Here is an 18,520-nt window from a genome sequence, read left to right as displayed (position 1 = left end):
TATAAAAATTAGAAAGGATTTTCTTTTACAAGAAAGAAAAAGACTTTTAAAAATGAATCAAAATTTTATTTGTACAAAACTTATTTTTTGTTCTTTTTTTAAATAAAATCAGCACTCATAAGTTCGAGAAAGTTCATATTTGTAAACATTTAAAAAATATTTTCTCAAACTCATGTGTAAAAAAAGTTAGGTTTTTACAAGTGAACATTTTTTTTTAAAATTGCATGTAAATTTTTTTTACTTTCATGAATAAAAAAAATAAAAAAATTAACCTCTCAAAATCAAAACAACCAAATTAAGACAGCAGATATTGTATTAAGGGATTCACTATCCTACCAGATAGAGCTAGATCAATAAGTGATAAAACATACTTCGATCAATACATTAATGCAGTTTCACAGCATTGCTAATCATCAGAAGTGTACCTGATTGCCTTCTAATGTCTAGCATTATGTCAGAAACTCTTCAGGTATATTTCTGATTAGTAATGATATGAAATTGCAGTAAAATGTAGTGTAAATATGTCATTTATTGATATATTTATACATATAAGCATTATTATTGGATGGTTTGTTTGAGTTGACTATTTCGTGAATTCAAAATATAATCTCGTCAAAAAGGCACAATCACAATCCAAACCATTAATACAAAAAAAAAAAAAAAATTAAATTAAAAAAAAATATATTAGAGAACATGGAAATGTTAAAACTCGTGTTTATGAAAATTTAATTGTCAGATTCAGTTGAATTTTAATATTGAGAAAAGGTATATTTGGTGAAACTGATATTCCTATAAAAATGTTTAAAAATTTGATTTAAACAAACAAAAAAAAAAATTGTGCAAGTACTTTAGAATTGTTAAAAAAATATTTGTTTTCTTATAAAATAGTTAAGTTTTTACTGCAGAAAAGTTATTCAGTTTACATGATTTTGTTTTTAATATTTGAGACATTAATAATGAGGAATTTAACCAATAAATGAAATTTTAAAATAAAGTACAATAATTTTGAAATATTAAACAGTGTAGTTTATATACATATATACACACAAGTATGACAATTGGGAATTGAAATAATGATTTATTTTGTTTAACTTAAAATATGAAATCGGTGCTTCTTGATATTACAATGAACACAAAAAAATCAGATTCATATGCTTATAATAATTACAAGTTTTACTAAAACAAACAAGCAGTTTTGGGGGGTTTTTTTTTTTAAGATTTTCAAAAATTTATACCTTCTGAAACAAAGTGGTCGTCAACCATTTTGAAGGGACAAAAATTAGTTTGTGAATTGACTTGATAATGATACACTTTGTTAACTACAAAAGTTTTGGAGCTAAACACTAAATCAAACTTTAGGGAAGTTATAGCACATGATGAAGCAAGTGTTTACACAATTTTAAGAGGAGTAGATGGAGTAAGTTCAGATAACTTCTGCAATTGCTAACCAGCAGAGAAGGGTCTTATCAGGTATGTCTATATAGAATGATGATGAATGGAAATTAAACCTGGCCAATAAAGGTTGAGGACATGTATGGAGAGAAATGATATGAGAATCATGCAATGTAATGTGAATCCTAAAGCTTAGTTCTGATGAGCTTAAGAGGAAGATTAAATTTAGACAGTATAGAACAGGAGACTTTGATGGTATGGTCACATCAAAAGAAAGGATGAGTAGTTTATTGACAACATGTGTTTGTTTTCACTAAAACTTAGAATAACAATTGTCAACACAATAAATCTTTGTGACAAAATTAGAATATCTAACGAAGATTGTCAGATTTTGGAAGACCCAAATTACATTCAAGCTGACAAATCAAACTTTGCTTCTAACAAGCCAATTATTTATTACTAGTAGACTGCCTGGCATTGCCCGGTCATAAAATATGCATAAATATTATATTTTAATTCATACAGAATCTGAGACATGTGCATGCGGGCATTATGTTTCTTTTCTAAACAGTTCATTTCTTGTAAGTAAAAAAAAAAAAAAAAAATACTCGAGCTGAGATCGAAACCAAAACCTAAAGACAGTGAGTAAAGTACGATAACCATTATACCAGCTGGACACGATCTTTAAGGTGTTTTCAAACTACTTATTCTTAACATACGTAATCTGTCACATGAACTATTCACGCATGCGCATTCGTGAAACAGTTAGCAAATAGATAAAAATTTGATGACTCCCATGTACCAATTTTTCGATTTTGACTCCATAGCAGCCCTTCTTTTCAGATGGTAACCGATTAAAATGTTTTCCACATGTCTGAATATCCTATATATCAAAATGTATGTAGAAGAAAAAATTGTTGAGTATATAAGTGGAGAAGTGTCCTCACACACACACATTCTCACTTTTATAGCTATATAGATTATTGTAACATTATTAGCAATATAATAAACACATGTAGTTACAACTTATAAAAAAATAAAAATATTTAGTCCAGACAATAGCTAATAGACATTTTCAAATAATCAGCTAGAAATAAAGATCAGCAAAGAGGATAACTCATTTTAAGTTCAAGAATATAACAGGATCTTTCTACTTAAAAAAAAAAAAAATGTACAAATAAAATTTTTTTTAATTAAAATCACTATATTCCTGGCAATACCAGGTAGGTATAGGTGGTTATTTATATATTTTAGTGTCAATGTTATGCCAAGAAGCACCACAAATGAAATTTACCAAAATTTGGGGGAAAAAATTTTTTTTTAATAGTTTACAATATTTATGAGAGGATGAATTGTTTTCTACATCATGTACATGTTCTGGACTTCTATTAACTGTGCTGTGACTAAAAAGGCATCAGAAGAAAGTTGAAGAATAAAGTAGACAAAACTTATAAAGCATATAAAAAATACGGAAAACCTCATTTTTGTTTAGGATTTTTGTTCCCTGATAATCCTAACTGATCCATCTTGATGATACAATAAAAAATTAAAAAAAAAAAAAAAAAAAAAAAAAAAAAACGGGTGGAAACAAATTGGTTTGTCAAATTAGTTATACAAATAAAAAATTGGAACAGAACAAATTCATTTTATTTTTCCAATAATTATTCAAACACAAAGCTTGAAATAACTGTTAAAAAGTGTTATAAAATAACTTTATTTTATGAAAAATAAAAATGTTCATTCAAAAAATATCAAGAAAATTATTTGAAGAAACTCTGAACATTACAAAGAAAAATTACTTTTTGGAGGGGCCAACTATATAACAATGTTTATTTACTGTATTCAATCAAAAAAAAAAAATTTTTTTTGAAAGTATTGATTGAAAACAAATTTGCCAAGTGAAAAGTTCAATTTTCCAGCAGTTCAGAGGGCACGCAGGTGAATTAAAAAAAAAATTCAAGATATGATAATGTACAGCAGTATTATAGATGACAGGGCAATAATTTAGAGATTATTTTGTTGGTGTGCTGTTGAGATATTTTAACACATTTGGACCTACTATATCCCTTGTTCCAAGTTGACCAATGTCTTAAATAAGTCTCACACTAGCTACTATAGATTAAACAAGGTTTTCCAATCAATATATATTTATTAATTTATTAACCAACTGCACGAGTGAAAACATAAACAATGTTAAAAAAAAAAAAAAAAAAAAATGTACAATAAGCAATTTAAATTTTTTGTACAAAAATCTATTCCAGGTGAGAATCTGACCAAAAAGCAAAAAATTACGGTCATGTGAGGTGCCATGTATTACGTCCACATGCAAAATCATCCTTTAAACTCAAAAAGGAACTTCTCCCCTTGATCATACAGTAGGGTATAAAATAAAAAATAAAAGAACAGCAGTGGTAAGGGTAGAGCAAAGAGCACACACACACACACAAGTTCAAGCACACTTTCACACTAACTGAACCAAAAGCAGTTCACACACTACAATTTCCACTGAATGAAACAATTATGCATGTAATCACACACTAAGAGGCAGCAAACATATGTACACATTCCTTAAACAGGTCAATTCAGTCTTGCAACATTCTACAAATAAGACGTTTTAGATTTTCAATGATTTCAAAAATTGTAAATATATAAATATGTGTTTGTTCATGTGTATTTTCCTTCATTCATCATTTTTATTTTTGTCCATCTACACATTAAAACATTTTAATGGCTAACATGAGTCTTGGTACATCCAAAAGATATGACCATCATCTATATATATATATATATATATATATATATATAATTATTATTTAATCCCTTTTTCAGTCACCGAAACTCATGTTCATAATTTTGTAATTAAATGACAGCTTTTAACTTGATCTATCATACTTTCTTAGTCTCTTTTGACTTATAAAGATGGCAACTAATTTTTCAGCTCAGCTTCATTTTCATGTATGATTAATCTTGCTATAACTTTTTTTTTTTTTCTTGCTTTTTACGAAAACAGTTTCAGCAAATAAGTTGCTTGGGAATAAGACCGAAACCGATTCACCTCTTAATTTGAAATGGGAATTAATCATTATACATACACACCTCTCTCTCTCTCAACCAACAGACATTTTCATATATATATATATTTTTTTTTCATTCTTAAGTGTTTTACAAGTCATTATAATTTCCTTTTTTTCTTCTTTTTTCATGAAGCTTTTTGGGACGTTTTTAAGATAACAATCCCAGGTAACTAGAATAAATATGATTCTAATCTTGTTATGTAGAAAACTAATATTTCAAGTTTTAGTGGAAACTTAAAATGTTTTTCATTCTATAGAGAGATGTGTACTGAACAGAGTTCAGTGGTATGATCACATGGAAAGAATTGATGAGCGTTCTTGGGTTAGTAGATGTAAAACAGTTGAGGTAGCAAGTTCAGTTGGCAGGGAAAACATGGGAAGCAATGATAAGTATGGACTTGAGAGAAAAAGGGATAAATAAATACCTGGCCAGAGATAGGTTAGATTAGAAGTCAATTTCTAAAAACTGTCAAATACATGCTATCATAAATCGAACATTAGAGTATGGATATGAGTTTCAAATTTTCTTAGCTTTCAAATCGAATCTGGCGGCCATCTTGAACATAACTCTGATAGAACTATCTTCTATCACTGATTATTACTTAAATTTTTATTTTTCTTGTGTAAACAGTCAAAATGCTAGTCAAGTCTTTTCCAAAAATATAAAAACATCTGAAAACGTTAAATAAAAAAAAAAAATGCCGATCATAATTATATTCAGATTAACAGTTTTACATGCTGGCATGTCCTTTAGAAATTGACTTCCAAATCAACCTATCTCTGCCCAAGTATTTATTTGCCCCTCTTTCCTTCAAGTCCATTTGAATCACTTCCTCATGTTTTTCCTGGCCTTCCCCTGACAACTGAACTACATCTAACTCAAGAACTCTCATCTATTCTTTCACTGTGACCAAACCAATGAAGTCTTCTGTTCTACATGCTGTAGAATATACTATAGAATATTCTATACTGTATGGTTATTTTCTGAGCTCATTCTATCCAAATCTGTCTTGAAGGCTTAAAGTTACACATCTATCATATCATTCTCACAGGATTTCCCTCAATAGAAGCTGTTCAACACCCAATTGTTCATTTTTCACTAAAACATGAAATATAACTTTATTTTTATTACATAAGTCTTCATAACATGCAAAGTAGAATAAAAATTTACTGTATTTACCATAGATTTTTCTTTGTATCAATAAGCACCAAGTTTAGTTGTTGAATCACTTTACTGTAGTTTTTACTATTTTTATGCAAGAGTATTTATTGTCTATATAATAATATGTCAAGGCATGTCATGTTCGTGCATACGTTATCACCTTCCACACACATTTATAAAAAAAAAAGATTGTTCAATCAGCAAAAAAAAAAAAAAAAAAAAAAATTGCTGTTATTTTATTTAAAATAAATTCTTCCAAATCGTCCAGTCAACTAAAACAGTAGAATTTTAAAGAAATAATTTTTAAAAAGTAGCTACTTGATTCTATTGATAAGAATATTTAGCTGACAATAATTTTTATGGTATGGTATTTGTTTAAAAAAATTAAATTACTACAAAAGATATTACTTAAAAAAAAATAGCTGCCAATAATTATTTTGGAAAATAATAGAAAAGTCATTTTTTTCTTAAACATTTATAGATTGATAAAGAAAGCAGCGTGCAATTTCCACAGTTCTGTTGGTCTTTTAAAATCATTTTTCTTTTTATTCGTGATCACCTTCAGTTCTTATTTAGAATTTAATCTAAGAAAAAAAAAAAATTATGGAGTACGTACCAGTCATGGAATGATGATGTCATATTCCAAAAATCATAAATTTTAACTAAGAAAATTAATGAAAACTAGCTGTCTGGAAAAAAAAAATAAAGTCAATAACAGAAGCAGATAACACTAGTAATAGTTACTAGACTTGTTTTAATTCATCCCTTTGAAATGATTTTCTTTATAAAAATAAAACTTTTTGATCAATTTACTTGACATTTCATTTGGTACATCAAAGATTTTTCTGTAGTTTTTTTTATTTTGTTTTTAATTAGGTTGAATTTTAAATAAAAGCCCATCAATTTTAATCTGATGAAGCTCTATTGGAAGTTTAAAAAATTGAATAGTAAAATTTACACACACATTGTCACCATAAAAATAAAAAATGATAATTTTTACACATCGACAACCGGGAAATACCTTAAAAATTCAACTTTAGAGAGGAGAATTCGCCTTCCTAAAGAAATTTAATATAAATGATAACGCATCACATAGCATAAGACAGAACAAGTAACCATTTTTTTTCTATTTCTAAAATGCTGCCCATTTTTTACCAATTGAATTGCTTGTAAACTCTAATCATAGTGTCAAAAAAATATGAAGAGTCCGTCCTATTCGGAAAAAGGAAGAGAGTAGTAGCCAGTGTTAGAACAGGTCAACTTGAAAAGAAATATATGTTCACATGAGCGGTTTTATTTTAATGAATAAAAAAATAGGTGGACCTGAACGAGCCTTCCAACCTGCCATAAAATTGTCGGTAACAGACTTAACTTTCATATTAGCAGGAAATTTTTTTTTTATTTTATTCAATTACTTTTCACATGGTGGATCAATTTTAAATTATAACGTTCTTTTACGACACAAAAATAGCTTAATAAAGAGCGTTTTGTTGATTGACCGAAAACTGGGGTATCAGTTTAATAGAACATTATGATTTAAAAGTGATCCCCCATGTTAAAAGTCTTTAAATAAACTCCAAAAAAAGGTTTTTCCTGCTAATCTAATCTGTTATCGACAATAATCCACAGAAAAAATAAGAAAACATGAAAAGGAATTAATTTTACAGTGGGGGGGGGGGGGAGCTCGTTCAGGTCCGCCGAAAAATATATCTTTTTTTAATTAAAATCAGCAGAGAAATAAAACTGAAATCAGTGTGTTTACAGATTGGCCCCCATGGTGGTGGTGGACTGGTGGACAGTATTGGCTCGGTAAAATTTACAAAAGGCAATGACACACAAAAAATATTTCCAAAAGTGAAAAAAAAAATAATTAGGTACGTGCAAAATGAATGCCGATGCTCAACATGTATAGACATTTTGACCTCTCCTTTTACTTGAAAAATTCACCAAAATCCGGAAATTAATCAAATGTTAATAAAATTTTCAGTATTTATCAAAATGATCAGGGAATATAATTAACCTATTATTTTTATTTTAATCTTAGTGGAAATGTATTCTTTTGTTTAAATAAAATTTATTTTTGCTTTTTTTTTTTTTTTTTTTTAAATAAAGCATCATAAATTGTAACAATGAAAAAAAGAAAAATTAATTTTTTAAGGAACATTACAAAAAAAGCCCCTAAAGTCCGTATTAATGAATTCAATATAACTCAAAAAATTAATTTCTCGAACTATCCATATTATTTAATTAAGCATTGTTTATTTAATATTTTCACGCAAAAAAATATTTCTACTTTTTTTTTTTAGATTACATGTTTTGCATAATTTTATATGTAAGATTTTCCTTGCTTGAATGAAACTTTCGGTGTAACAATTTTTATATAATCTCGAAAGTTAAATTATAAATTTTCATAATTTAACAGCAGGAACGCAGAAAAAGAATTAAATTAAAAAAATGGTAAAAATTATACAAACGTTCACGATAGGAATGTACGGATGCACGGCTGGGGAAAACATGAAACCCAGCACTTTCTACCCCCCTCCAACTACCTGACGTCATTTTCAGGCAGCCTTTTGACTTTCTGTCATTTTGGGCTTCTGTAGAATTCACATTTAGACAAATTCGTTTGTTTTTAGTTTATGCGAAACTAGAATCCCTCGCTCTTGAGGGGGGGGGGGGTAATTAAGCTTTTTGTACAAACAAGGTGGGTTTTTTTTTATTATTATTTAAGTCAATATCTTAGGACTTTACTAATTATCTTTGAAATAGACCCAGAAAATTAATGTTTATCTTTCAAAGGATTTTTACAATGAATTTAGTTAACTTAAAAATCTAGCTAAATTTGTCAGCTTCCGAATGTTGCTGTGAAAATATTTTTCATTGTAACCCCCCTCCCACGTGTATAAATATTTTTTTTCCTTTTCGAAATTAACTTTAGGCTTTAATCTTTCAAATACAATCAAAAAGTAGTCGAAACCTACAAAAAATTATGATAAACCCGCTTTCAAAACTATGTCCCCGATATTTTTTTTTTCGCCATTATTGCCCGTACCTAAGTTGCATTTTTGTTTATTTTTAATATAAATTCGGTTATATTGAACTTTTTCACTTTAAGATATCTGGTTTTATAACAATTAATAATTTAATGACCAAACAGTACCGTAATAACATAACCTAGTTGTTATCTTTAGAGAAAGCAATTTCAATAAACGATTAGCTACAAGATGGTTACTTTGCTAAGAATCAGTATTTTACGATAAATTTTAAGCATTATTATATTAAGTATTTATTTTAGACGCAAATATGTCACAAAATGAGCAGGAAAACTAGCAGTATCAGAATTTTTGTAGGAATTTTTGACACCCCTAACACGAAACTGCGAATACAATATAAAAATCTCGTAATTTCTCTGTTAAAAGTGGGTTATTTATTTTCTTTATGGATTATACTTCCAAAATAAACTATTACAGTTGTTTTAAAAGTAATAAAAATATTTTTATTTTTTTTTAAAACAGTAATGAATTTTCCGAACTCAATATTTTTCAATTTTTAAACTCAATATTTTTAAATTTTTAAATTTTAAAAATCTATCAAAATTTTTCTATTGATTCTATTTTTACGATATTTTCAGGGTCAATGTGAAATTTTATGTTCTTTCCAATAAACCGAATATAATATTTTAGACAAACGTTTTTTTTAAATTCACGCCCCCCCATTTTCACGCCCCCCCATTTTCACGCCCCCCCCATTTTGAAATGTCTATTAAAAAGTAAATAATTAATTTATGTTTAATAGGTTTATATATCACAAATTGAAGAGAAAAGGTCAATAAATAATATATTCAAATTTAAAACAAAAAAAAAAAATCAGTTTTTTAGAAATTTACCTGTAAAGTCCGAAGTTTAAAACCTTATTTTATAAGAACACATTTTTTCTTTTTGTCTTTTTTTTTTTTTTTTTAATGAAACCTTGGTCCTTGCTCCTTTAATTGAAAAAAAAATTAGGGCTTGAATTACATTTTTCGAGGAGTTATAAGCTTAGAAAGATAGGGGGTCGAATAATTTACGCCTCTCATTTTGAAATGTCTATTAAAAAGTAAATAATTAATTTATGTTTAATAGGTTTATATATCACAAATTGAAGAGAAAAGGTCAATAAATAATATATTCAAATTTAAAACAAAAAAAAAAATCAGTTTTTTAGAAATTTACCTGTAAAGTCCGAAGTTTAAAACCTTTTTAAAAAAAAAAAAACACATTGTTTTGTTTTGTTTTTTTTTAAAATAAAACCTTGGTCCTTACTCCTTTAATTGAAAAAAAAAATTAGGGCTTGAATTACATTTTTCGAGGAGTTATAAGCTTGGAAAGATGGGGTGGAATTATTCACTATTTTCACGAAATTTCTGACACTGCTACAGGAAAACCAAAATGTATTTTTTTTTTTTTACTGATTTCTCAACTGTACTTCATTTAAAATAATTTATATAACCAAAAATTACCTCAAAATATTTATACAATATGACTATGTAAATAAGCAAAAAAAAAAAAAATGCAACAGATATTTTTCTAGCACCTGGGTTTCATTTTGTGTTGTTGTCTTTCGTCTATAACCATAGCTCATTTATCTAATCGATAACGTTCGCCATGGGAGTCGATATATAAAAACACTCCAAAGACGTGTCAATGTAGTAATGAAAAAAAAAAATAAACACGTTTGACAGTTTCTCAAACATATCAAATCAAAACATGAAGTTTAATACAATATTAAAAACCTAAAGTTTAGTAATTCGATGGCTAAAAGCTAAAACTGATGTATGCAAAAATAAAAAGTTATACAATTATTCGATAACTACAGATCAATTATATACAAACAATTTTCAAATATCAGTTCATTCAAATCATTAAGTAGCAGAGCCAATAGAAAATAATATACATATAAAGTGTTTGTAAAATGAATCCATCAAATCGATTTCACACTTGTTATGGAAAACAGATCGATATAAACTTATTGATTTTTAACATCAACATCACCAACAGACAAGTTTGCTTCACAACCATCGTAGCTATTTTTGTTCAGGTCATTAAAAATAACGGTTCTTTTCTTTTTTGCCAGTTTCGGGAATAGAGACCGCATCTTTTTTTTTTTTTTTTACACGATTTTGAAAAAATATTTTCATATATATATACACACACAGTTTTTCTGTCACTACATTTAGAGGATGATGAAAAATAATTCTAATATTTTGCATGTACCAAAGGCGTTCATTTCATTGTAAAATTGATACTTACATTATATGTAACTAAAATCCCTAATTTCTACCCTTAAAGCAGTGGGAACTCCATTGTTCTAACTGGGGGTTCGGTATCCTACCTGATGCTAGACATTCACCCGCTTTCTCATATATTCCAACTGAGAGATCCTTTTAAGATTCTAACCATCCTTTTAAGTGCAAGTGTCAGTTGTTATTTCAGTCCCTAATTTACGTGCCTTCCGACGAAGCAAGAGCTTTTAATGTGGGAAAATTGGGTTCCACCACAAAAGGGGCACTTTGGATTAGGACAAAAATTTAAAATGCCTCAGTCTAGAAGGATTTTTCATTCACCGAACGAGAACAAAAAAAAAGATGTATATATCAAAACAATAGGTACTAGAGTGACACATTGCTCCTAGCATTAAAAAAAAAAAAAAAAAAAAAAAGCAAAAAAACAGGATTTCAGTCGCCCAAATTATTTAGAGTTACTTAAACCAAGTTTTATTAAAATATATAAAACCGAAAACAGTAAATAATTTATTGTACACGCGAACTACGGAAATAACAATTCGTCGGAAAACAAATAAATAATCGCCATCTTTTTATAAACAAGTCGAAAACTTAAAAAGGGCGATAATTCAAATTCATAACTATAAGACAGCGAATAATTTTTAAGGGTAAACAAAAGCAAATATATATATATATATATATATATATATATATATATATATATATATATATATTACGGTTTTCGCTAATAGTAAAATAACTTTTACTCTTTAAATAAAAAGAAAAGTCCTTTAAGAACTTATGAACTTGAGTCACGTGCATTTCTCGACTTATTTAAAGAAACCGGCTATGATGATGCGTCGCGATTTTTTGCGGCAGAGTTTTCCAGCATTTCGTGCGTACAAAACGCGCTTTAATTTACTGTTTTTAATTATTAAAATAAAAAATGGTTTATAAGTAAAATCAAGTTGCTTGGGAGTAATGCCAAACTCCATTTACTCTAAATAATTAATGTGTTTGTGGGATTTAATCGTAAGTGTTCATTTTAAAACTAGGGCCTAATACCAATATAAACTCCTTTCAGTTCAATGAAAATAAATATTTTGGAATTTCTTCTATTCAAAAAAAAAAAATCAATAATAAATAAAGTAGATGATAATGATGCCTCTATTCTGAAAAGTTGCTTTTTTTTTCTTTTGAAATCAATTTTAAAAGGAGACGATTTCGATTGTGTCACTTCTCTACGAACGAAATTAAAGTGTTCTCAGTTCGCCTGACTTTAAATATTTCAGCAGTAAATTTCGTTTAAAAAAATAAATAAATAAATAAATAAAAAGTGGCAAATTGATTCCAAAAATGAAAAAATATTTTTAAAAATAAAAAAATGATGAACGTATGTGTTATGGAGAAAAACAGACATGCTGATTGCTGCTTATATGAGACGGGTGTTTTTTAAATATCGGATTAATGTTTTGTATACAAAACTGTATTGACCGACTGTTTGAACCATGTACATTCGTTGTTGCCGGATATGGGCTAAAACTATGGGGATATCTACATTAAGATTGTGTTCCAAGCACGATTTCATAATGGCAGATAAAAGGACAACACCTGTTCGACCAACACCGGCAGAGCAATGGACAACGACAGGTGACTTCTTACCACTGCCCTCCTCGCTCTCTGCTAACCGGTGAACAGACTCAACCTCGTCCAAGAAACCTAAAAATCCGTAAATATCCTCTGGGCAACCATGATCAGGCCAGTCCGTGTATTGCATATGCCACACCTGACGCTCCTCCCCAGAACTTTTGTTTCGTATTGAAATCTGACGAGTAACATAACACCAATTGCCGTTGCTAAACTGCAGTTCAATTTCGTATGGCCCAAACTGGATTTTATTTTCAGAGCCGGATTCCTGCGGCCAGTAAGGGAAACATTTTTGCCGATCCTGCTCATTTATTGCCGTTAGCATTGCAACAACATCGACCCCTTGCTCCCAGATCATGTGCCAAAAGTCTTGAACTGTGTTTTTCAAAGGTGCTTGTGTTGCAATGAACCACCACTGTTGTTTGCCAAGATTAACTTTTATGTGAGAAGCATTTATATACCCATAAGAATTGGTTTTAGTAGGCGAAAGTGTAACGCGAGTTTCATCGTAAGGCAAAACATTCTGAAAGCGGTTCCGGTCCTTATTTTCTGGACTTCTACCAGCATTACAATCCATGTTGGAAGCCTTCTTACCAATTTGTTCAAACTCTGCAAATACGCAACCTTCAGAAAGTTTGTTCTCAAGTAATTTTCGCCTTTCATCCTTAGGGGCACGAGATTCGTCTTCACTTGCGGACAAAATGATCGGCCGAGAGAGGGTCAACCCATTCATGGCTGCCATTTTTAGGGGCCCCATACTAAGACGCTTCATGACACCCGCATCATCTTCATCTACCGCATCCTCATCAAAATGAACTTGGTCTGCTTCAAAAGTCACATCAGCCAAGGCAGCAGTTTTGGATTTCGCCTGACCAGCAGGCTCTGTTGAAGTGGATGATGTTTCGCTCCCAGATGTCAAACTGGGTTCCCTACAAAAAGAAGAGTCAGAGGAATCACTATTTTTTGACTGTATATTGTCATTCTCTTCCTGGTCGCTGTCATCTTCTGGGATCTGGCTGCCATCCGGTTGCCTCTTTGTTTTCGTTTTCCACCTGTCGAGGCAACCTGGATTAGACCGAGCGATCATCATTCTCCGAAAGCTTTCTCGCAAAGTAGCAACTTCTTTCAACGTTGAATGTGGTGGTGCTGCCTCGGGGGCAACATAGCGAACAACGACATTGTTTTTTTCAACTTCACTTGGAAAGTGGTTATCTTCCAGATCTTTTTCAGAATCTTTCAGGCTGTAGCTAGTGTTATTTGATGTAGAACTACACTGGCTCTCCTCGTCTGAAAGGTTGACAGCAGCAGCCAAATTTTCCATACTTTTGTCAAGTTTCGACTGGACAGCAAATGGAACATGACCAATGTTTTTGCGAGAAACAAGGTCTGGACTATAGTTGATGTTGTGCTGGTTGGTCTGAGCTGCAAGGTCTGGTGTGCTACTACTAACCCGTGGATACGGAGGCGGCGGTTTGGAGAAGACACTATCATGCATGTAGTCTTCGGACCTGGAATCTTGACCAGGCATTTCCTGTACAGTGGTATTGAGTTCAGGAGAGCTGTAAGTAGGCTGTAATACCAGATTAGTATACCATGTATTCTGATGACACTGCATATTATTGGGATCTTGCTGATGCACAATATTGGCATACTGCGGCGTCTCATCGGTATAATTATCCATGTTGGCCATCACGTGATGAGGAACAAGCACAGTTGTTGTGGGAACCGTGTACACAGGTTGTTGGGCTGAAGTTTGTGTTGGTGCCATGTTCATTTGAATGGTTGGATCCATTCGTTGGCGCATCACTTGATTATAATCCGGGCTTGGACGATACGCAGGAAGCAATGCTTGTAAATGTTCATATGTCAGGTCTGGCTGCTGTGCTTGTATTGTGTTTGGTGTCGGGTTGGGCACTTGTGGAACAAACGAAACGTTGTTGTTAGATGGCACCTGATTTGAATCGGCACAAGGATTCATACGATGATTAGCAACAAGGTCAGGGGTCAAATTATCCATGTGTCCCGGTGCTGGGAGAGTGGATTCTTCTGTGTGAGTTGGCGTATGCCCATCCAACATGTACTTTTGACCGTGTGAATAGGCCATTGCGTTCAGATCTGTAGCGTCAATTTGTTCGTATTGATAATTCGATACAACCTGGTAATCCTGTATCGAACTGCTTGCCGAGCTCATATCGCTAAGGTCAGTAAGGCTAGAGCTTGGATTCAATTTGTACGATTTATAAAATTTCTTTAAAAATCCGGCCGTTTGTTGAAAATACTTGGCAACTTCGGTATCATCTAGGTAGTATTGGATAGATGTTTTCTGCGTGTCTATAACCACAGATTTTTTGTTTTGCCCAATATGTGCAATATCAGACCACCTGAAAGATAAAGCCTGCTGTCGGTTAAGATAACGTGCAAATATTCCGGTACACGAGGTTCCGAGGTACAGTTCCTTACCGGAATCGTCCTTGGCGGCGTAATATTCCATACCGTAACCATCCAACATTTGGGCTTGTTTTATATAATACACAACAGCCATGAAAGGGTGTAATCCAACCAGATTCTGGTAACACCGAAGAACTTCTTTCAAAAGTTCGACAGCAGTGGTTTCGTCTTTTGTCATGCTGTTTGGTAAAATCGGTAATTCTTTGAGATAATCCAGTGTGTGCTGTTCTGGGTCGTACTGGCCCAGTTCTACCTGGAGGTACAGGGCAGCCAGCCTGACGACCTGTTCTGTGGAAGAAGAAATTCGGTTATCGATCACGTCGGATTTTAGTTGTAAGAAATAATTATAACGGACCCGGTTGTCTTCGATTTTGTGGGCGCCATTGACGTAGAACATAACGCCAAAGTAGAGTCTGGTAAACCGGGCGTGTTTATCGAGCTGTTTCTTCAGGGGTTTGTCCAAGTTTATCCATCGGAACTGTAGTTTCTTTGTAACGTAGCGAAAACCGAAATACTGGGTGTCCTCAATCTTCATCATTTGGGCGATACATTCCAAACAATCGTGCCCGGTACTATCCGCTTTCAGGGAACATTCCAAGAAAGAATTATCCAACATGTGGACGCCAACAACAAATTCATACTTCGACGAGACATCGTAACGCTTCGTACGTTTTAACTTAAAATTAAAAGGCATTTTTAATTAGATTTATTCTCCTTTGTTTATTTTTCAATATATTCATATATTCCAAGTGTTTTTGGCTTTAATAGCTCTTCTTTGGTAAGTTTTCCATTTTTCGTTGTTAGTGTAAAAATATCCTACAACGTCGGAAAGGGACACTTGGCGACTCCGTGGTAGTCGCCCTCCATCTTTGTGTTGACAATATACCATTCAATAAATCCAGAAAATAACCGAACAAAAACGGCACGCAACCCCCTCAAGGCTTGGTTTGGGTTATATTTAACAAGGTGTGCCAATGAGCGAGGCCCTCTCGTTTTCTTTTCTTTTTGGTTTTTAACTTTTCCAGTTCACCGCTACTAGAATCCCACTGTTTATATTAAGAGTTGCAATAGCAATAACGAAAAAGCGTGGTGGGAGTAGTAGTGATTGTTATAAGTTATCGTTGTGGGTTCTATGGTGAGAGAGGGGGAAGGAGTGAAAGAAAGAACGAGGGGGGGCGAAACAGACATACAGACGTGGTGGGAGTGAGAAAAACTCTGCTGACCTCAGACATTCCAGCTGCAGTTCACTTCCTTATTTCGTCACTTCCGGTCCGTTTCTATATATGTAAATAAGCAAGAATTGGGGTTTTTTGTTTGTCTTGTTTTTTACTTAGATAAAACTTACTTTTTAAGTTGTCAAAGCTGACACCAATACAGCTAAAAAGGTGAAAGTAGTTATAGCTTATAATTTAAGAGATAACTACTCTTTAATGTTCAGCTTAAAAGAAATTGTTAACTCGGCTAATAATACCATTATATTACTGTTTAGAAAAAAAAAATAGAGGCGCAAGAAGACTGCAAGTGTCCGAATGAGAAAGAAAGGCAATAAATAAAGGGGGGGGGAGAAAAGAAAAAAAAACGGAATAAAGTAAGAAAAAAAAAGGACGGGGGGGTAATGTAAAAGTAGAGTGTTGGTTTATTTTGTCCCCATCAACTTTTAGAAATAAAAAAACTGGTGATATAAAGAGGAGACAGTTGCCCTCGTAGGGAGACGAGAATAAGATAAGGAGTAAGGACATATATATTTTTAATTTATTTGTTATGTTTTATTTTGGTGATGAAATCTAATGCTTGTGTTTTGTTTTTAGTGTCTTTTGTTTTGTTTTTTAGGAAGAAATGCGTCCAATACTTGTAAAAGGTTCATTTTAATTGTCTTAATTTTTTTTTTTTTTTTATCCAAAATAATAACTTAAAATTACTGGCTCACTTGAACCATAGGGACCGTATATCACAATTTCTCGCTAAAATTGTAACTTAACTTACTCTTTTTTTTTTCTTTTTTTTTTTTTTAACACAAATGTAAACTTTTTCATTGGAGGGGGGTCGTTATTAATTTATCAACTCTTATCAATCATCAGTTGCCTTTAAATTTATTAAATTCTGTTAAAACTTAAGTTAAATCCTATTTCAGTCACCCTAAATATTTGAAATGGGTTTCAGCATTGTTCAAACTTATTTCTTCATTTTTTTTAAACTTATAAATATGAACTTTTATTCGAAGTCTTTCTCGCAGACATTTAGTTGTTATTCGACTATTGGTGACCTTGGGGTCAATATTTTTGTTATGTATATAATTAAATATATAATTCCTAAAATATTACATTGTAATCCTTCCTTCACAAAGTCAGAATACATACATTGTAACGTTATAATAGGTCCTCTCTCTCTCTCACACACACACACACACACACACACACACACCATTCCATTTCTCACATCACTTCAGATTAAGTGTGTCTGGTGACAAGCAAGCAAGCAAGATAACAGAGTTTTAGTGGTATACTAGACGGTTTGTCTAGTAAACATATCAGTGACCGTTTTTGTCACAACCTGTAACTCAGAGTCACGGGTCGTCTATGGTCTCCATTTTAATGGATGACGTTATCCAAAGTGCACGGAGACAAACAAGATAACAATATCCACAGATCCTCCTCCTCCTCCTCCTCCACTGAATAGGAGTTCTCACACAGGTCGTCACCCGCGATCAGTTACTGGTTATAACCTATGGTGTTCCCTGGAGACTGGATGACAACAAGTTTCCATGATTTCCAGTGCTCTCTACTTCTCTCGATAACCAGTGCAGCAACAGCCGCTTACCTTTGATCTCCCTTTGGCTACGGTTATTGATATTCTCAGGAGTTTGCATGGCAAAAACCCTCCGCAAGGGGCTCGGGCTCCAGTGCTCTCTCCGCACTTTTTCAGTGGAAGTCTGGTTAGTGCTTTGCCTCCTCGAACCTTTGGATCATTCGCGAATATCGTGTTGCGTCATTCGATATAGACGCCATCACTTTTAATTACCGCCTCCTCGTTATGTCATAGCCTCTTCATATTCGCTTTTAGCTTTCGTAAAATTTATTCTTCTAAGAAAATTTGGTTGTTGTTTAGTGTAAAATAAAAATGAAAAAATAAAGATTCGTTTGATAAAAAAAAATTAAAATACTTGTATTTTTTTGTTTTTATTTTTTTGTGTTGTTTTGTTTTGTTTTACGGATAATATCAAAGAAAGTGGGGGTGTACGTGTGTGGGAATCTTCCAGTATGTTGGAATTTAACATTCATGATTAAGTATGTGGTCAATGAATGACGTCATAATTCTTTAGCTTTGCCTTAAGTAATCAATCTAAATTGATTTTTCTTTTCTTTTTACTACTTCCCTGGTTGCTTATTCAAATAAGATATTCCTCATAAAAGTTTTAATAGAAAACGTGTCATCGAATTTTAAAAAAAATCAAATTTAGCTAGAAAGATGTAAAACTCGGCTACGCACTCAAGTCTTTTTCTCCCCCCCCCCCTCCAAATAAAACACATTGCCACTTAG

At 31.9% G+C, this 18,520-nt stretch overlaps 2 protein-coding genes across 3 annotated transcripts in view; both read right to left on the bottom strand.

Moving 5' to 3' along the window:
• The window catches only part of LOC145293291 (elongator complex protein 4-like), a 328,271-nt gene that overhangs the window by 235,686 nt on the left and 74,065 nt on the right, over positions 1–18,520 (bottom strand). The window lies entirely within an intron of this gene.
• LOC145293290 (tyrosine-protein phosphatase non-receptor type 21-like) lies at positions 10,651–16,537 on the bottom strand. Its single transcript, XM_080139894.1, has one exon. It carries the CDS (start codon positions 15,675–15,677, stop codon positions 12,321–12,323), a length of 3,357 nt encoding a protein of 1,118 aa, XP_079996020.1. The 5' UTR covers positions 15,678–16,537; the 3' UTR covers positions 10,651–12,320.

The sequence above is a fragment of the Euprymna scolopes genome, chromosome 14, assembly GCF_053919585.1.
Source record: "Euprymna scolopes isolate OS-2025 chromosome 14, ASM5391958v1, whole genome shotgun sequence".
Classification (NCBI taxonomy): domain Eukaryota; kingdom Metazoa; phylum Mollusca; class Cephalopoda; order Sepiida; family Sepiolidae; genus Euprymna; species Euprymna scolopes.
This window is presented reverse-complemented; position numbering and strand designations above follow the sequence as displayed.